Source organism: Barbus barbus (assembly GCF_936440315.1).
Source record: "Barbus barbus genome assembly, chromosome: 26".
In the NCBI taxonomy this organism is placed as follows: domain Eukaryota; kingdom Metazoa; phylum Chordata; class Actinopteri; order Cypriniformes; family Cyprinidae; genus Barbus; species Barbus barbus.
The window spans coordinates 19,439,863-19,460,106 of NC_136754.1; the positions used below are offsets into that span (position 1 = coordinate 19,439,863).

The window sequence follows — 20,244 nt, forward strand, 5'->3', positions numbered from 1 at the left end:
AATTTCACTACTGAACTTTTAGACAGCTGCAAAATTGTGCCTTACGGGTGTTTAGTGGCTTTGTACTTGAAATGTGGGTAATAACTGGAACTTAGAGTGACAATTCATTTCGAGACCAACTAAAAATACACTCACAGCTGCTCCTTTCTCCCCGGGAGGACCCTCCTTCCCAGGATGACCCTGTGTAAAGATTATAAACAAAAGCATCTTCATTGAAAGTCTGAAAGTAACACGAGGCAAATGCAGCTGGGTATGGTCTCATGGATTTAGTGTACAGTAATTTACAATATTCAGAATATTAAAAACGCCAGTCTTTTTTTGCAGGAATGAAATATTTAGAGGTTGTGCATTACTGTTGCTGGTATTTTGACCTTTATTTCTTTATCAAATAATACTGAAAACAACAGTGAAAATAATAAGATAGTTTTTGTAAGATTATAAGATTCTGTATTCTTATATTATAAGATCTTGAGCAGCAAATCAGCATATTAGAAGGATTTCTGAAGGATCATGTGACACTGAAGACTAGTAATGGCTGCTGAAAATTCAGCTTTGCCATCACAGGAATAAATAATATTTTAAAATATATTCAAATAGAAAAAGTTATTTTGTAATCAATTTAATTTTATAATGTTTACTATATTTTTTTTATAAAATAAACATAGCTTTATGTCATATAAGATTTCTTTCAAAATTTACAGACCCCAATTTTTGAATGGTAATGTATATTATTATTTGTGACATAAACACCCATTACAATAACATTATAATAAATGCAATTAAAAAAGGCATACGCATATATATTCAAAGACTATTTTACCATACAATATTTTTCTTCCAAAAATAAATACATACTAAATTTCTGAAAAAAAATCATATTATTTAGATTTTTTTTTTTTATTCTATAAGTATTAGATATTATTTACGTCAATAACCAACAACACCAAATATTATAAAGAAATTATATATATAATTTTATGGACCACAGTGGAATTTCATTCCCCAGAATGCTATATTTAAAGTCAATCCACATGAAACAGGCTATAAGACTGAAATCAAAGAATATTTCTGTTTTTGCAAATTTTGATGTTGTGTTGGACTAATGAAAGTCCTCTGCCGTGTCTGTGTTGAATTTCTTTGGACTGAAATTCAGTAAATTCCACTTCCATCACTGTCATTCCAATTCAAATTTCAATTTATGGATTGAAAGGCACCCGACACTTTAATTATAAATTGTGCAAGGTAAATATATTCCCCTCAAGCCAGGATTATCACCAACCTGGTTACTGGCTAATGATGTGTGATGATGCAAAGTATTTCTGATATGAACATGGAGATTTAGGGGAGGGGAGAATATGAAATACAGAAAAATCCACTTACGGAAGGCCCATCAGCCCCAGCCAGTCCATGGAGCCCCTGTTTTCCATTGGGACCCTATGAGAGAGAGAGAGAGAGAGAGAGAGAGAGAGAGAGAGAGAGAGAGAGAGAGAGAGAGAGAGAAAAGAAAGAGGATAAGTGACAAAAAAGAAGGAAGAAAGAGAAGAGCGAGGAAAAACACACACAATTAAGGCTGCGATTACTGGTGTGCCCAAGTGATTCGCTGGGCAACTTTTATAAGCAGTTCAATTCTAAAGCACTTCATTATCATGTTTTTCCTCTTGGTAAAGAAGAAATCTAATCATATGGTACGTCTGGAAACACTCCACCACTTCTGGACTCACATTTCAGACTCTCTGGCCTCCCTCCAGGAGCCCTGAGAAAACGCTTGTCTGAGAGACCAACCAATGACAGTTATGTGTGTAAGCATATCTCCTGCTTGTCAAAGCATTAGCGATTCTTGAGGTGTGTGTGTGTATGTGGTTTTCCTCTAGTCAGCATTGATCTGTTAGCAACCTACAGCTTGGAAACCGAGGAGTCTGTTGAATCGTTTATAGGGTTAGGCCAGAAAAACGCCATCTGTAATAACAAAGACGATGGCTGCAGGGGCAAACTCACTTTCTCTCCAGGTGGACCGATCGGACCTTGAGGACCAGGCAGACCCTGCAAGACAAGATTTCAGAAGTCAGGCAGTACAACATGGAGTCTTCAGGGGAAATCTGACAGTAATGTTTATATTGGAAAAAACAGAAAGAATGATGAACATGATATGTTATTCTGTGAATTAATATTTCCACATGACTTTTTCTGTCAAATTCTTTTTTTATGACAGTTCATTAAGCTCCACCTTTAACCGAATACAACAGAAAATGCATAAAAAGAGCATGTAATGAATCAATGAAATCACTGTGTTGAAACATTTCCAATTAAAATAGGAAGTGTGTGTGGGAGATATTGAAGGGGTGGGTTCCTTTTTCTTTTAAACTAGCCAAACATCTATAGCAGATGTATGTCACAGTCATAAACATGATTTGCTAATAGCTAGTCAGTTGGGGGTGGTACTGGGGGAGGGACTTTCTCATTCTGGAAAGCATCTGATTGGACAAGATTCTACTCAGTACATGAACATGAATCATCAATGCTTTTGGTTCATTTACACTACTGTTCAAAAGTTTGGCGTCAGCAAGGCTGCATTTATTTAATAAAAATACGCTAAACAGTATATTGCAAATTATTTTTAGCATTCAAAAGTACTATTTTCTATTTGAATATATTTTCAAGTGTAATTTATTCCTGTGATGCAAAGCTGAATTTTCTGCAGCCATTACTCCAGTGTCTCATGACAATTTAGAAATCATTCTAAAATGCTGATTTGCTGCTTGAGAAGCATTTATTATTATCAATGTTGGAAACAGTTGTGCTGCATAATAGTTTAGTGGATTTATTTTATTATTATTTAGTTTTTTTTGATGAATAGAGAGTTTAAAAGAACATCATTTATTTGAAATGGCTAAATAAATGTATTAATTTCTTTAAAAAATTGACCTTTTACTGACCTTTTTGAACAGTAGTGTATATATTGTGTATCTACAAAAGATTGTTTTTGTCAACTTTTAGGAGTTCGGTGTATAGATTACTTCAAAGCTAATAGACAAAGACTAAAAGCCACAAAAATGTCATGGAAAATGGGAAGTGAAAGATTCTTGATTAGAAAAACACAATCAGGTTGTCTGAGAGAAAGACAGAGAGAGTGAGAAAAAGGCAAGACTGACAGAAGGTGATCAACTAACTGATACTTACATGCGGACCGGGGTTCCCCTGTTGCCCAGGAGGTCCAGGCTCTCCTTGAGGACCCTGTTACAACATTTAACAAAAACACAACACTATTATTATTCCTACACTTCACTGTTTCAGGGAGCCTATGACATTTTATAAAGAACAGTCCCAATACCTCAAACTCCAAAAATACATGTTAAACAACAGACACGTGAAAATTGCAAATCCATCTTTTTTCCATTGGCCGTCCTTCCTGAATTGCACAGCCTACTGTAATAAAATCTATTATAGCAGCTTTAAACCACTGGCAAAGAGGAAGAGACAGAGATGGGTAAAACTTGTACAACAAACTGCATAAGAAAGGCAGTTGTAGTTTGAGACCTTGAGTGAATGAAAAAAAATATTTACACACACACACACACACACACGCACACACACACACGCACACGCACACACACACATATACATACATATATATATATATATATATATATATATATATATATATATATATATATATATACACGCATACATACATATATACACATATACACACATACATGCATATATTTTAGTGGCATGCTTCATGCCTTCTTATTTTCAGCACTTCCAGGTCAAAGATCACCCCCCTGCTGCTGCAGTAACAGTGACATTAGCTCTCTCCTGCCAGGCCTACTGTGTTTATCTAATCTAATAGCCTTACTTAGATGTGACCTTTACTCGGGACAACAAATATGGTTCAGAGTGGTAAGAGGTTGGGAAACCAGGAAACCCCTTCATGAGGTAACCAGAAGAGGGGAGAGAAAGTCCTTACCATATTTCCTTTAGGGCCAGGTGGTCCATCCAATCCAGAAAGACCCTGCATGTGTATAAAAAAGAAGTTTTTAGCTGTAAGTTTCATGCTATTTGTACAGTTGTAATTAAGTAAGTATGGTGTTTATGGTACATACACGCTGTCCAGGGGTCCCAGCAGAACCTCTGGGGCCCAGAAGTCCTCTTGGACCCTGGTAATAAAAAAAGAGACATATTATGAGAACTAATCAGTCCGTTACACTGAACACAAGTAGTCTTCAGGCCAAAAGACCCCTTGGTAGATAGAGATATGGAGTATGGACCCCTTTTACAGTACATATGTGTTGTATTTTGAATTTACAACAAGTACCATATTTATACATACATTTACAAGAGATTTGGCCAAACGTTCTACTATAAAGAGCCAAAAAACTAACTACATTGAGGGCTGTGGGCTAAAAAGTAAATGTTGAATTAATATTATATTAAAATTTACATAAAAAAAAAATCGCATTCACCTAAATCGTATTAACCCCCTTTTGTGATATGGCATGGCAGGACATATCAAAAGGCATCATGGACCAGCTTTGGCCCGCAGGTCCAGTTTTAGGTCACTAAACAATTTATGACGATGATTACATTACAATATCATTATTATTCATATTCATTATTATTCATTACATTACAATATCATTATATTCATATTCATTATTATTCATTACATTACAATATCATTATTGATGAGTAATATAAGTTAAAGCGGAGAGACAGGAAAACATTTAGCTGAACTTTAGTGGTGGACCCCCTGTAGTTACATTGTAACAGTCACATTTTTCAAAAGTATGACTCCTTTGTGATCTAGACCGATTAAGGCTTCAATAATATCTGCATACTGTGTTTGGGTCAACTCAGAGAGACATATTAAAATCATCTTAAAGGAAAAATAAAGGTTAATTATTTTTCCGGTCTGAGCACAAGGTTTAAGAAAGGACACTCTGAATATGTTTTTTATTAATTCATTCAAAATGGTTTAGAAACAACTAAGCAAAACAGAAACAAAGGTACATTGGGTTAGTGCTGTAGACCCAGAGGTTCACTACATCAACTGTGGGACTCGCTCCAATTAGGTTCTACATCTTCAGGGCTGATTCTGTTATTTGTTAGATCTCTGCTGATGGAGTATTTAGTCAAAGAGCGAGTAAAATATGTGAGACTATTAGTGTGTCGTGAGAAACAGAGCAAGAAAGAGAGCTGGAGAAAATAGAAAACTGCAGCGCTTCATACAGAGCCATTACCTCAATGAGCAATGAGCAACAAATACTGAGATTTGAGGTGGAAAGAGTAGGGTGGGCTGTGAAGAGTGATTATAGTGGGCAGTCAAGGTCTTTTAGGCATAAAGTGAAGTTAATAACCCTCACGTTCTGTCCTGAGAGCCCCAAAGCACATTTGAATAATTCAAAAACATGCTTACCATTCTTAACTTGATATTTCACTTTTCCTAATTAGGTTATATACAAAATTTTAACTTGATAATACACACCTTACATGAAAAGGTCACATTACTTGTGGTCTTAGACCCTTCATGAATTAAAAATACACGTTCAAAAGCTTGGAGTCTATTTTTTTTTTTTTTTTTTTTTTTAAGAAATCTCTTATGCTTACTAAGGCTGCATTTATTTGGTCAAAATACAGTAAAACAGTAATATTGTGAAATATTATTCCGAATTAAAATAAACGCTTTCTATTTTAATATATTTCAATATATAATTTATTGCCATGATGGCAAACATGAAACTACTTCACAATATTGGAAATATTTCATGAGTCTGTGCCTACACCGTGATGAAAAAGAGGGTTAAAGCTTCAAACAATGTCTACTAAGCTTTGAATAGTTCACATAAAAAAAAATATTTTGAAAGGAATTCATGACAAGAGAATACAAAATGTAAATAGAGATGGATATGCTTACACTTTCTCCTGGCATTCCTCTCTGTCCAATCTCACCATCCTCACCCTGCAGACAAGAGCACAAACACACTTGCCAACGTGTCTGCACACACATATGCAAGTACATATGAATCAAAATAAGAAATGAATGTGTCACTTGGACAAACGCACCCTCGGTCCATCCTCTCCTGGAGGGCCTGGTGAGCCGATAGGACCTGCCTCACCCTAAAAGAAAACGAAAGACATTAAATGACAGAGGGAGAAAAAGAGTAAATGTATTATTACTGTCCCTGTCTGCCTGCCTACTTTTGGCTCCATGCATTGTTAGGGCCCATGACCACTATTTATAAGACTACATCCCTATAAGAAGAGGCTATAACATAGCGGGGCCTGTAATTACCCAAGGCAGGATTAGGAGGACAGCACTTTGACTGGAAATATACACAGCTCCCTGTGATCTGCGGGCCTCTTTCACTATACTTGCCCAGGCCAAGCAAGCCACACTCTGCTGTGCCTAGCGAGGGCAGCTTTCGTTTGCCAGAAGAATGCAAGCATGCCAAAAAAAACCCAGTGCCACTATAATGAGGTCAACTTCTCCTGCCACTATGACTGTCAGCACACTAAACAAAACGTACAGTGGCAGACATGGAACATTATAAAAATGCACTCAGTCTTGGCAGGAGCCGTCGAGAAGCTTTTCAAATAGAGTTAATGCAATATAGTAGATTTCTGTAGGAAAACTGCTGCTGAGGAATAAAATGAAACCAGGCAAGAATTGTTCCCACAATCTTAAAGCGCTGTTTGAGACAAGCTGGAAGTTTGATAATTGAGCATTAAAAAGACATTTTTCTCACGGGTGGGGGTCAGGCACGCGTTCTGCTGTCTAGAACAATTCGCTTTCATTTCAAGTATTACAACAATGAAAGGAAACTACGTATGAGTTTTCTTAAGAATAGCTCAGCACTTACCCTGTGTCCTTTCTCACCAGGAAGACCAGGAAGTCCATCAAATCCTCTGTCCCCCTGTTAGACAGTAATTACATCGAGAATAAAAATAGGGCTGTCAAAGTTAAAGCCTAAGTGCATGTTTTTATGCATTTATTATGTTACGTATTTCTGGCCATGTCCTTAAAACTAGGGCTGTGTATTGATAAAAAAAAAATCTAACAAAATAATTGCATAGCTTGTGTGTGTGTGCGCACTTAATTGGACTTAAAAATTACATTTTTAATCACAAATGCTATTTATTATAAATATATTTACACAGTACATTTTCAAATTAATGTTGAAAAATTAAGTATATTTAAAAAATATATATTTCATGCCATCTTCACATATCTCATATATATCAAAAACAACACATCTGACTTTTTTTTATTTATTTCTGAGGATAAAATGGACACATTCTCACTATTAACTAGTTGTTTATTAACAGGCCTATTATTAACATATTGGTTGTTATTAGTACTTATAAAGCACATATTCTGCATGACCATATTCTACATCCCTAGTCCTAACCAATACCTAAACTTAATAACTACCTTATTAACTATTAATGAACAGCAAATTAGGAGTTTATTGAGGCAAAAGTCGTAGTTAATGGTTTCTTAATAGCGAGATTTGGACCTTAAGATAAAGTGTTACCTTTTGCTTATAATTTCCTTGTTACTAAAGCAAACAAAAACATTAGTCTGATAATAATTTTTTTTTTTATAATTCCACAACATTATCAATGTTATAACAGCGTTTAATTGAAATGATTATTTTAGCTAGAACAGATTAACTCAAAATCAGTAATTAAATGACCCAGACACACAGTAGCAAACACTCCCACTCCCAGTTTTCAATACAAAAGAAGCAGTTCTGAAACCTCAATCAGTGCTAAGTGTGTTTTGAGTGGAGGTTTTGAGTCAGAAGTGATTTTACCTTGGTTCCTGATTCTCCAGGAATTCCTCTGGCTCCGTCGGCTCCATTACGGCCCTGTAAAACCAAGTCGCATCATCAGCCTGATGCTGCAGGTTAATGTGCTTAACATATGTTTTAAACAACTGCAGAATTCATGTGAGACAGGAGATGACGTGAAGCGAGCGAGTACACACAACCTAAATAAGGTGTGTTGAGTCTACGGCACGTTTGGGGATTGAGTTATTGTGGCAATTTGACTCATTTATAACAAAACTGTGAATAAACTGTGTCAAAGGAGAATCTGAGAAACGTTTGGCAGCAACATTAAAACTGGCAGATGTGAATGTGAATCCAACAGACATATGTCATTCAGTTAAGCTGAAACAGGTAAATTAAGGTCAAGGCTAATAGACAGAGACAGTTTCATGGAAAATCTGGTGCGCGGTTGGAGAGTGAACAGTGGGCTTCTTGCATAGAGCTTTTCAGCTTCACTTTGCCTGAGTACTTCAGCAGCAGTGTTGCAGATGTATTATGTATGTCACCTTTTTGCTTTTTCAATGTCATGCCACAATCAAACACTACCAATTCACAGCATGAGCAGATTTTTCCTGTTCTTACCCTCTTGCCTGCTTTTCCAGGTGGTCCAGTAGAGCCCTGAAGTCCTCTTGGTCCCTTAAAAACACACAACATTCTGTAATGAAAGCGTACTGCTAAATGACAAAGCAGTGTTGAAAATGATATAAAAGCAATTGTTAAATCGTTACTTTTTATGTGACGTAATGCTTAAAGCCTAATAGTTCTGCTTCAGAGTCGGATGAGTGTTTAGCCCCTCAGCATATTTTACATTCAATTGCATGTAAGCTATACCATGAAAGGAAGCACGCTAATTGTTCTGACAGCGTTAAAGTTTATAGCGGCTGCACCTGTGGGCTCCGAGGCAGAGCAAAACTCTGACGCAACACCCTAATTCGGTTAATTAATCTGCAACAAATAATGACTACAACTGGATTCCACTTTGGTTTCTTTTGTCATTTAAAATCAGCATTTTTAGAACCAATTTAATTTCGGGATGGGCCTAAAGAAAACATAGTCACTTATAAGCATGATGCACATCTTTAACTATAATATTTCCTCCAATGTAACGCACCTTTAAGGAATAGTTCATTCAAAAGTCTGATGACAGAATCGGCATTTTTGGGTGAACTATGGCTTTTAATATATATCTAATCATCTCAACTCTGCGGTCTTCATCATTCAATGGGATTGAATTAATTGATTAAATCATTCAAAAACATGTTAAATGAATAGAAAAGTAGTGTGATTATCAAATGTGCAGCACTTTTAATACAACATTATCCCAACTCAAAGTGACAAGTATATAACAGCACATAAAGTTTGGGGTCAAAAAGTTCAAAAGTTTAGGTTTGGAAGATGCAATTTTCAGTAGCCAATATTCCAGTCTTCAGTGTCACATGATTTAGAAATCAGTCTAATATGCTGATTTTCAGCTCAAGAAATATTTCTTACTATTATCAATGTTGAAAATAATTGTGCTGCTTTTTGTAAAAACAATGATACATTTTTTATGGTTAATTGAAAAATATAAAGTTTAAAAGAACAGCATTTATTTAAAATCTAAATATTTTGTAGCATTTTAAATGTCTTTACTGTCACTTTTGAGCGGTTTTATTGCTTTCTTGCTGAATAATAATACAAATTTATTTAAAAACTTTTGAATGGTAGTGCAAAATACTAGGAATGATGATCAGATACTGAGTCTCAGGAATACTCATATCATTATGGATTACAGTTAGGATTAAAGTTGTTGTTAAAAAGAGACATAGTCACCTGTGGGCCAGGATCTCCACTTTCCCCTTTAGCACCAGGTGAACCAGGACCACCCTGAAACACACACATACATACACAGATGAGTTTTACGTCTCACACAACTCTCTAAACACCAATATCATATGCGTGGAGCTGTGTTTGGGTCACACTCTGGCTACCCAAACACATTCCTCTGCCATTGCAAGGACATTTGATTTGGAGGCAGCTGTGGGAAAGAATGAGAGAAATTGTAGTGGCATTCTTAGTATGATTCATCTCAAGAGGATAAAATACAGAAACTCAAAAATGACAAAAGAAATCTGAGAAGGCAACGTGAAAACAAACAGCAGACAGACTGAAAGCACATCAGCACCGAAGAACTGTTCATTTTCTGGTCATAAATCATAGCCAGATGAGAGCAACACATGTTCCTATCAGTGTTTGTGTGATGTCAACTGGAGGAAGTTGGGTTTGAAAGTATGACATGGGAAAACAAAAGAGACATTCGCGAAGGTAAATCTTGCATGCATGTGGATTTTAGATCATTGTATTTAAATGCATTTAAATTGAACAAGCAGCACAATGCACTTTGTTCACAACTGAATTTCATTGTGTGCAATATATACTGTATATAGGTTTGTAAAACTGTTTATTTAATTGAATTTTATTAATTTATATAGAAAATTATTTATGTTTTCCAAATACAAAATAATAATAAAAAATAATTAAACACAATTAAATTGAACAAGCATCACAATGCCTTAACTTCTTGTTCACAACTCAATTTCATTGTGTGCAATATATTTGATAAATTAAATTTTATTAATTTACACTGAAAATTATTTGTGCTTTTTAAATACAAAAAGGCAAGACTGTCACAGAATCATTGGCAACTGATTAAACCATTTTTAAATTCTAACACCACCTATTCATGAAACTTATTTCATACATGTTGTTTATAGATATATTTTGCTTTATATAAATATACCTCTATTTCTTTTTGCACTACAATTACTTACCAACACATACCCAGGAAATCTTGGGTAAAAAGCTTGTAAAAATGTATTCAACATATGAAGTGAAAGTGGTACAGTAGTAATAGAACATAGTTTTATTTTGTTGAAAAGGAATAATTTTGTTTAATGTTTTCCTCAAATTATATAGTCATTATTAAATGTTACTTAGAAATGGGACGCTCACCACAGGGCCGGAACGTCCTGTCAATCCCGTTGGTCCAGGTGGTCCCCTCATTGTCAACTGCAGCGACAAATTAAATGGTCAAAAAAAAAAGTTTGCAAACCTGACATTAACTGCAGTAGAGTACATAAGTCATGTTACTGGCAACTTGTACATTTCCATGTACCATACAGTGTTATGAGAACTATAAACCTGTCTTAGTTTTAACAGTCCCTTTAAACTTGCTCATATACATTCTCTGCACCTAAAACACTCGTTTCAGCCAAAAAAATAAATAAAATATCATGGGCAACATGAACAAGGGTACACACCCGAGCCTGGGCAAGGATGGCTTGGGCCTGAGCTTCTTGTGCCGTCACCACCGGACCTTTGTGAGCTTCCCCACCAGCACGGAACTGTCAGAGAAACATCCACAAACACAGAAATCGCAAGTTTATTTCAGTACTTTTAATGCATGCTGAATTTAGAGGGGCCACTACAACATAAAGTAGCCTCAACGGTCTTGTCATTATGGCTTTGCATCTGGGCTGCAAAGTGCCAGTTTGTGTAGAGTTAATGTAGACTTTTGGGTGTAGCATGAGTGCAGTGGGGTTACGGGGTGGGGTTAGGGCTTTTCACAGCTGTAACAATTCATAACCTGCTTGGACGTTTACAATGATAGTAATTTGTCCAATGTTAGAGGAAGTGGCCATTTGCAGCTGATTTTGAGGTAAGTTCAGTGGTTTCTCTAAGATTGCAGGCTGGAAAATCTTGTCCTTAATCAGAATCATTGGAAATGTATGGGTTGGACGAGTTTACCGGTAACATGAGGATGGTGCCAGAGGGCCCCGGAGCTCCATCTGCGCCTGGCAAACCAGGACGACCAGGAGGGCCCTGAGAGATGAAGAGAGAAGGAGAAAAGAGGGAGGGGAAACAGAAGGAAATGAGCCATAAAGTGTGTGGGAAACAAATGTGTAAATGGCTGTACAAAAAAAGAAAACTATAGGCATGGAAAGAGATTGTTTCTGTAAAGTTTAAAATACAGGAAAAAATTATTGAATTGTAGGTTAGGTCACCTAAATTAACTCAAAGTCCCTAAACAGTTCACAAAAACAAAAGCTTGACTAAACAGTTTAGAGAAAAATGCTGTGGCGCTTTCGCAAATTGCACCTAAACTGCAGGAGATTTCCGCAGCGTTCCTTACGCCCGAAATCAAAAATAGCTAATGTGCTAAAGCCCCGTCATTATCCCATAATAATACACTTAGGTTTATTTTGCCTTATATTTATACTGAGGTTTATGTATGTTTTGTGTTGTTTATAGTTCCTTTCATTGCGCTGTTTAATTGTGTGCGTGCTTGTAATGAAACTAACACCCCACAAGAAAAGCTGGGAGGACTTGAACGCATGCACTCATATGAAGGAATGCTGCTAGGGTAGTTTTGGGAAGAGATCTCTTTAGCAGGCATGTCACGCTCCTCTTGTAGATGGTTCACTTTAAATTGTTCCCATATGACGGTGAGTGCATGTGTGTGTGTGATTTAAGGCTGGGAAAACGTCCTTTCTACAGTATGTAACATATACACTGACACCTAGCACACATGTGCTTCTGTATATAAATCAGGAAGGATGTACTGCCCATCCAGGGAAGTGGCCGTCATTGTTATTTAAGCATTTTCGGCTACAGATTTCAGCTTCATAAGAGGAGGAACTGATGGAGATCAAAGCGAGTGGGAAATCGCTTCCCCTCACAGACAAAAAGCCCTTTGTGCTAGGAGACGCAGGTCAATGATGGTGGGAGTGCTGTCCATTTCCCAGAATGCACTGTAAAGGTTACCTCTGCGGGAGGTTAAGAAGAAGAGGCCAAGCTGCACCACCGTAAAGACGAAAAAAAAATCCAGCTGTTCGTTAATATGTGGACAGCTTTTCTCTATTCAGTAATCAACAGAGAACATTTACAATTCTGAAAAATGGTGCGAACAGCATCAAACATAAGAATCTATGGGAGAATGAGTATGTCTTAATGTGTATGAGAGGTTATAAGTCTGCTGCTCCTCTGGAAGTGTTAATAGAGTGAGGATTTAAAGGCAGATCGGGTTTCAACGTGGCCTCTCAGGTCTTTGTAATATGCACACATCTGCTCGTTTAGACAGTTACGACTTGCTGCTTGTCATTGGCTTATTCTCTCAAAGCTTTAAACAATGTAAACTTTACTATTGTCTTTATGTGGAAGTCTAACTCCTCTAATAAAGTGAGAAAGAGATTGTGAAATTTCTGACCGGGAAACATTTACCTATAACTGGTGTATATACGTGAATAAGATATTTTAACACCACAAACAGGATTAAGAGATAGTAGGTAACCTATATGAGGGATGATTTTTTTGGGAAATGTCAACTTACTCTCTCACCAGGATCTCCGTGGAGGCCCGGGGAGCCTTGTATACCTGGAGTGCCGGGGATACCCTGACAAAAAGGACATGCGAAACGTCAAAGGTAATGTAACAAACAGACAGAAACACTCTATGCTGCCATTTTCCATAAAGTTAAGTTTTCCTATGGAATTTCGTCATGTATAAAAAGAGTGCGGAACAAGGTGATACTCACAGGGGGACCTGGTGGTCCTGAGGATCCCTCTACCAGCATCCCCTGAAAGGAATTGAAGGGAAGAGAGGAAGAAAAACATGAGTATGGTAGCATGCTGGACAGGCCGTAAATCTCACAGCATGAGCAGTACGGAAATAAAAAGAAAATCAGTGAAGAGTGAAGAGGAACTCAAAAGATGTGGTTCATTTAGTCCAACTGAACCAATCGCCTTTTTCACTATTCAAGAAAAGTGAATAATGCAACTGCGGTCAAAATCAGATGAATAATACGTTGACATTTGAAAGTATTAATGTAAGAATCCTTTTTCCTGGACTGCTGCCATTTTCCCTTTCCTGTACAACTGTACAAAGAATAATTAGGTGGCAGGTATGACTACATTGGCATATAAAGGATGCATTATTTTGATCAAAAGTAATAGTAAATACTTTTACATTGTTACAAATAATCTAATAAATTTTAAAAAGCAACAGCTGTTTTCAGCATTCTTATTAATAAGAAATAATTCTTGAGCACCAAATCAACATTTTAGAAACTGATTTCTCGCATGTGACACTAAAGACTGGAGTAAAGGCTCTTGAAAATTTCACAATATTACTGTTTTTACTGTAAATTTTTGATCAAATAAATACAGGCTTGGTGTGCATACGACTTTTAAAAAAATCATTTAACATTTAAAAATCCTCCCAACTTTAAACTTTTGAATGGTACTGTATATAATAATATACAATTATTAATTTTATTTGGTCACACTTGATTTTAAGGTCCAATTCTCGCTATTAACAAACATTTTAATCTGACTTTTGCCTCAATAAATTCCTAATTTGCTGTTTATTAATAGCTAATAACATAGTTGTTAAGTTAAAGTATTGGGCCAGATTAAGGATGTACAACCCGAATTCTGGAAATGTTGGGACGTTATTTAAATTTGAATAAAATGAAAACTAAAAGAATTTCAAATGACATGAGCCAATAATTTATTCACAATAGAACATAGAAATTTGGTCCCATTCTTGCCTGATACAGGTTTCCAGCTGCTGAAGAGTTTATGGTCATCTTTGAGGTATTTAATGTTTAATGATGCACCAAATGTTCTCTATTGGTGAAAGATCTGGACTGTAGGCAGGCCAATTCAGCACCCAGTCTCGTCTACTATGAAGCCATGCTGTTGTAATAGCTGCAGTATGTGGTTTTGCATTTTCCTGCTGAAATACACAAGGCCTTCACTGAAATAGACGTCGTCTGGAAGGGAGCATATGTTGCTCTAAAACCTTTATATACCTTTCAGCATTCATTGTGCCTTCCAAAACATGCAAGATGCCCATACCGTATGCACTTTTGAACTGAATGCTGATAAGACGCTGGAATGTCTCCCTCCTCTGTAGCCCAGAGGACACGGTGTCCGTGATTTCTAACAAGAATGTTAAATTTGGACTCGTCTGACCATAGAACACTTTTCCACTTTGAAACAGTCTATTTTAAATGAGCCTTGGCCCATAGGACATGACGGCGCTTCTGGACCATGTTCACATATGGCTTCCTTTTGGCATGATAGACCTTTATTTGGCATCTGCAGATTGTGTTTGCCGACAGTGGTTTCTGGAAGTATTCCTGGGCCCATTTAGTAATGTCAATGACAGAATCATGCCGATGAGTGATGCAGTGTCGTCTGAGGGCATCCAACAAAGGTCTTCGGCCTTGTCCCTTACGCACAGAGATTTCTCCAGTCTTTTGATGATGTTATGCACTGTAGATGATGAGATTTGCAAAACCTTTGCAATTTGACGTTGAGGAACGTTGTTTTTAAAGTATTCCACAATCTTTTTATGCACTCTTTCACAGATTGGAGAGCCTCTGCCCATCTTTACTTCTGAGAGACTCTGCCTCTCTAAGACATCCCTTTTATAACTAATCATGTTACAGACCTGATGTCAATGAACTTAATTAGTTGGTAGATGTTCTCCCAGCTGAATCTTTTCAAAATGTCTTGCTTTTTCAGCCCTTTGTTGCCAACGTGCCAACTTGAGACCTATAGCAGGCATCAAATTTGAAATGAGCTCATTTAGTGGATAAAAGTGTAAAATTTCTCCGTTTAAACATTTGTTATGTTCTCTACGTTCTGTTGTGAATAAAATATTGGCTCATGTGATTTGAAAGTCTTTTAGTTTTCATTTTATTCAAATTTAAAAGATGTCCCAACATTTCCGGAATTCGGGTTGTAGAATATCGTCATGCAGAACATGTGTTTTATAAGTTCAAATAAACAACCAATATGTTAATAATAAGCAACTAGTTAATAATTAATAATAAGCAACTAGTTAATAGTGAGAATTGGCCCCTACACTAAAGTGTTAACTTTTATTTTTGGGTTAATATATTATATATATCTGTTTGCAGTCCACATTCTGAACTGCCACACTATTGAGGGGAAAAATATGACGCATTATGAGTAGTTGCATTTAATTTGGTACACGCAGAGTTTACCTACCGGCTCAATGACTGCAGGTTCACCTTTTTGCCCCTTTTCACCACCATAGCCACCACCAACCTACAACAGAGGCAAAACAAACTGAGATTTAATGACAGAGTAAGTACTACTCCTGTAGACCAAACAGCTATAAAACAGCACATTAAGCACTAAAGCTAATGCCCAAAATGGACTGTATAACTCTATAAAGCCAAGTGGTGAACATGCTCAGTGATTACTGTGAGGATGATTAGAAAAGAAGTGTGAACTCCATCTTTTCCTATAATGTCCACTTATAAGACCCACAGGGAAAGTATTTTGACAATATTTTTACAGTCATTTAACACAAGTATTAAATTCAGCCCATTAGTGTGTGAATGTGTGTTTTGTTTTTGTGGACCAGGATGATATATCTCTCCAGGAATGAAGAAAAGGAGCACAAAGCCACTGTGGTCAGTGTGTGCATGTGTGTAGTGTCTGTGTGAACGAGTGCTTGTGTTGAGCTGTGAAAATAAGTCTCATGTTATAACAGATCAACACTGCAATCACACAGCTAACATTTGATTTCCTGCCTCCCACACACCACAAGCAAAATGGCTACAATTGAACGATTGTGTCAGCAGACATACTGAAACATAATAAGGTAAATGGACATTATTCCTATTAATTAGGAGCATTAGAATTACAGTTATGTGGTTGTAAGAAAAAAACATACTCAGCATTCTCTTGCCACACAACTGACTTGTTTCCAACATAAAGATGGAGAAGTCAACTCACATTACTCTCCGTGACCTGCGTTTCAGCAGGTCGGCCTGGTCCAAACTCGCTCTCGTAGGTTGATCCGGTGGGTTTAGCTCCATTAGTATTGTAGTCATAGAACGAATCCTCATAGATGCTGGGGTCTATCTCTTTTGCATCATATTCATTAATGTCATATTCCTTGAAGTCCTGGTTTTCTGCACCATTAGTGCTTTTGGACTCCACAATATCCACATTCTCATTGGTGACAACGGTGGGATCCACTCCAACTTCTTCTATCCCTGTAATGTAGTCGTCTACTATTTCCTCTTTTGGCGATGGATTCTGCCCGGCCCGGGGAGGCAGGAGGTCAGCGAATGAAGGAAACAGGGAGGTTAGTCAATGCAGACACCTAATCAAACTAATGAACTCATTTAACAAAGCTCTACAGGTGAAAATACAACTGCACTAGCAAAGCATAATTTTAAATGGGATCATTTTAGACATGATAGTGTGTAATTGGTCTAATTTCCAATTAAATGTGTATTTTATGATATGACCTTACAAATGTACAATAGATATTTTAAAAAATGTCTTCCTTTGTCAATTAATTTCATGACATTTAAGTAAAATAATTCATATCTATTTATATTGTCTATTTATAATAATAATAATTCAATAATTCAAATAATAATTGCAACTTTATGTGACAAACAACTATAACATTCAATATTTTACTACTACAGTGAATAGAAACTAAAAATTTGAATTGTTTTGGTTAATAAAATGACAAATCACAACAACCTTACATGTGATAAATCTTGTCTTACTTTGTACATCCTATGCCTTCCAGCATTTTTTTTTTCTTTTACTGGAAAACTATTTTGGCCTTAATTTTGACAGCCTTCCTCACCCAGTGAACAAAAGTACTTAAGATTTCTCCAGTTAATTCCAGCCTTTGTTTTGTATACCAGGAGTGCTTTATGAGGCCGCATCTGCCCATGTAGCTGTACTGTATCATTTGAAGCAGACATTTGGCCATCGCTAAATGAAAGACATATTGTTCCAGTTAAAGCTGGATGTTCTTCATTTAGACTTCATTTGTGCGATGTCTTAGAACAAACTGTGACAGAATCATCAAACTATTGAAATAACATAAATAATGAAAATGCTTTGATTTCACTGCTTTCAGCTGAACGTAAACCGTTACATGGAATAGTGGTTTTTATTTGCCTTTTACCCATAAAAATCAGACTAAAGAAAAAGTCAAGAAAAAACACAATGAACCACCTCGAGTAGAGCTGGCACCTCAAATGTGGATGATTTTCTACTTTTCTCTCATAGTTTGGGTAAAGCGATCTAAAATATAGCAATTATTTAAATTATTCCAGAAAATGAGGTGCAAAATAATATTCTAAAGTCAGAAAAGCTTTACCAAAAGAAGGCTATTTAAATAGAAACCCGCTTAAAATAGACCATGGAAAATAAAAATTAGAAGCATGCAGATCTCTACCTCATTGGATGGAAAGGAAACAGAAGGGGCTTCAGTGCCATAGTCCTGCTCAATATAGTAGTCTCCAGTGTCAGCAGTGCTGGGCTATATCACACAAGAGATTCACATCACTCAGAATGAAGAAAAAAATGGATCTAATGTTGAGATGTGAATATTCATTTATTGTTCATTTTTAAACAACTGCTTATTCTTAGCTGTTTATATCCGAATTTGAAACATGAGCAAGTGCATGTGTAAGTAAAAGTTAGATTTGGCAAGTAAATAACAGCTGGCCGGCAACTTTATTACACATTTCAACACAATAGTAGATGGTTTAAATCACTCTGAAATAAATCAAACTGTCTACAAATTAAAAGAAAAAAAAAAACCTTCAGTAAGATAGGATATACTGACTTGCACTATTTGTCTAAAATGACAAAAAAAAAAAAAAAAGTTTTATTTAAAAAAGTTAAAAGAATTATTTCTTGATAAACACAATATGAAATACAGTTTCATGCATGGTCAACACATTTTCTCAAAATCTGCAGATCTAGCAAAAAGTTACATTTGGAGCTTGTATTTGAATGAAAGTGATGGCACATGAGGAGACAGAAAGGCAAAGTGACAAAGAGCGTGAGAGTCGGGGTAATAAATCAGAGACCACACAGTGTGGAAGTGGGCGGGCTGAAGAAATTCCCACAGTGATTGACATGGGCCTGGGCCATACAAATGAGCAAGAGTCTTTACCTTGGTCTCAGTACCGACGTTGTCAGTGGGATTTTCAGTGGCAGTCCCTTCTTCTGTGTAGTCATAGAACTCATTATAATCTGTGTATTCACTATTATACTGAGAGAGAGATGGATGCATGTTAGAAAGAAAGACTTGAATTCCGAGCCCTTGTACAGTCCTCAAAACACATTTGAACACTTTTTGAATATCTGATATCCAAGAAAATTGTGTAAACAAAAATATCAAACTTTTATTATTATTTAAATGTATTATTATTATTTATTATAAAAATGTTACTTATTTATAACTTATTTATTTGTGGGTATATGGGCATAATTTTGAACGGTACATTAAAAAAAAAAAAAAAAATACCACTTGATTTGATATTTTGTGAATTAATGCAAAAATGTTCATACATTTTTAAGTGAGGCTATATTTTTAAGTGTTCAGATGCTTTTTGGGGTCGCTGTGTACTAAGGGGAAGATGCATTGTAGCATACATTATTGGCATATCACATTTAATCCAAAATGCACTTAGGTATGCCGTTGATGTGATGGGTGATCAGTGAACTACAAAACCCTTTTGTAGTTTAAATATTTGAGAACTTTAATTTTGTTGACCTTCCCTTCCGTTTAGACCACCAAATCAGTAAAGGCTTAGTTTGATTTGATGATTTGCTTAACATTTTTTTACACGTTTTCATTCAAAGCATTTTATGGTACAAAAGCACAAACTAAATGCTTTGAGCCCAACTGGGCCTCATTCATGCAATACGAGCAGATTGAATTTCTGTGGAAATCCATTCGTATGTATCCAGTCACATTAAATTGAATACAAATCTCATGAATGTCATCAAATAATGAACTTTACTATAGTGTAACTCTCTAGTGCCATCCCTACTGGAGAATAAACCTGTAATTTAAAACATTTTTTGTTTTTCAAGATAACAAGTATTAACAATGTGCCAAAATAAGCAATGAGTACCAGTAACATGTAATTAGAAAAAGATTATTAAAATTATTTATTGGATAATTCTGCTTCTTATAAAGCGTGTAAATGAAATGTTACACTCTTAAGCCACTTGCACACAAACAGATTTTGAAAGTTGTTAAGCACAATTTAACAATTCAACAAAGAGCTATTGTTAAATCCTTCCCAATAATAAATGACTTACGCTGTTTATGACAAACAAGCAATAATAAACATATGCTTCCAATTCTCTGCTTGTTTTCCTCTCTTATTGTAATAAGGTGCATAAGCATAAGGTGAGGTATAGTAGATTGTAGTGGTATAGCAAGCTAACAGGCATTCTGTGATGTGCCTTTGTCCATCAGAAAGGGATGAATTTAAGTCCCTATGCATCAGCTGAGCTAATAAAAATAACACGGAAAAAAATGCAGCTGACTGGCTGCATTC

General features: G+C 36.1%; 1 protein-coding gene across 1 annotated transcript in view; it reads right to left on the reverse strand.

Annotated features, from left to right (window-relative positions):
• LOC306845724 (collagen alpha-1(XI) chain-like) overlaps positions 1–20,244 on the reverse strand; it is a 77,909-nt gene that overhangs the window by 36,120 nt on the left and 21,545 nt on the right. Inside the window, exons 6-26 of the mRNA XM_079378683.1 lie at positions 18,846–18,944; positions 18,120–18,203; positions 16,646–16,951; positions 15,890–15,949; positions 13,405–13,446; positions 13,201–13,263; positions 11,619–11,693; positions 11,132–11,215; positions 10,824–10,880; positions 9,645–9,698; positions 8,415–8,468; positions 7,818–7,871; positions 6,861–6,914; positions 6,064–6,117; positions 5,915–5,959; positions 4,104–4,157; positions 3,968–4,012; positions 3,178–3,231; positions 1,996–2,040; positions 1,381–1,434; positions 136–180 (exon numbers count right to left, since the gene is read on the reverse strand). Coding sequence (XP_079234809.1) covers positions 136–180; positions 1,381–1,434; positions 1,996–2,040; positions 3,178–3,231; positions 3,968–4,012; positions 4,104–4,157; positions 5,915–5,959; positions 6,064–6,117; positions 6,861–6,914; positions 7,818–7,871; positions 8,415–8,468; positions 9,645–9,698; positions 10,824–10,880; positions 11,132–11,215; positions 11,619–11,693; positions 13,201–13,263; positions 13,405–13,446; positions 15,890–15,949; positions 16,646–16,951; positions 18,120–18,203; positions 18,846–18,944 — 1,482 coding nt within the window. The remainder of the gene's footprint in view (positions 1–135; positions 181–1,380; positions 1,435–1,995; positions 2,041–3,177; positions 3,232–3,967; positions 4,013–4,103; positions 4,158–5,914; positions 5,960–6,063; positions 6,118–6,860; positions 6,915–7,817; positions 7,872–8,414; positions 8,469–9,644; positions 9,699–10,823; positions 10,881–11,131; positions 11,216–11,618; positions 11,694–13,200; positions 13,264–13,404; positions 13,447–15,889; positions 15,950–16,645; positions 16,952–18,119; positions 18,204–18,845; positions 18,945–20,244) is intronic.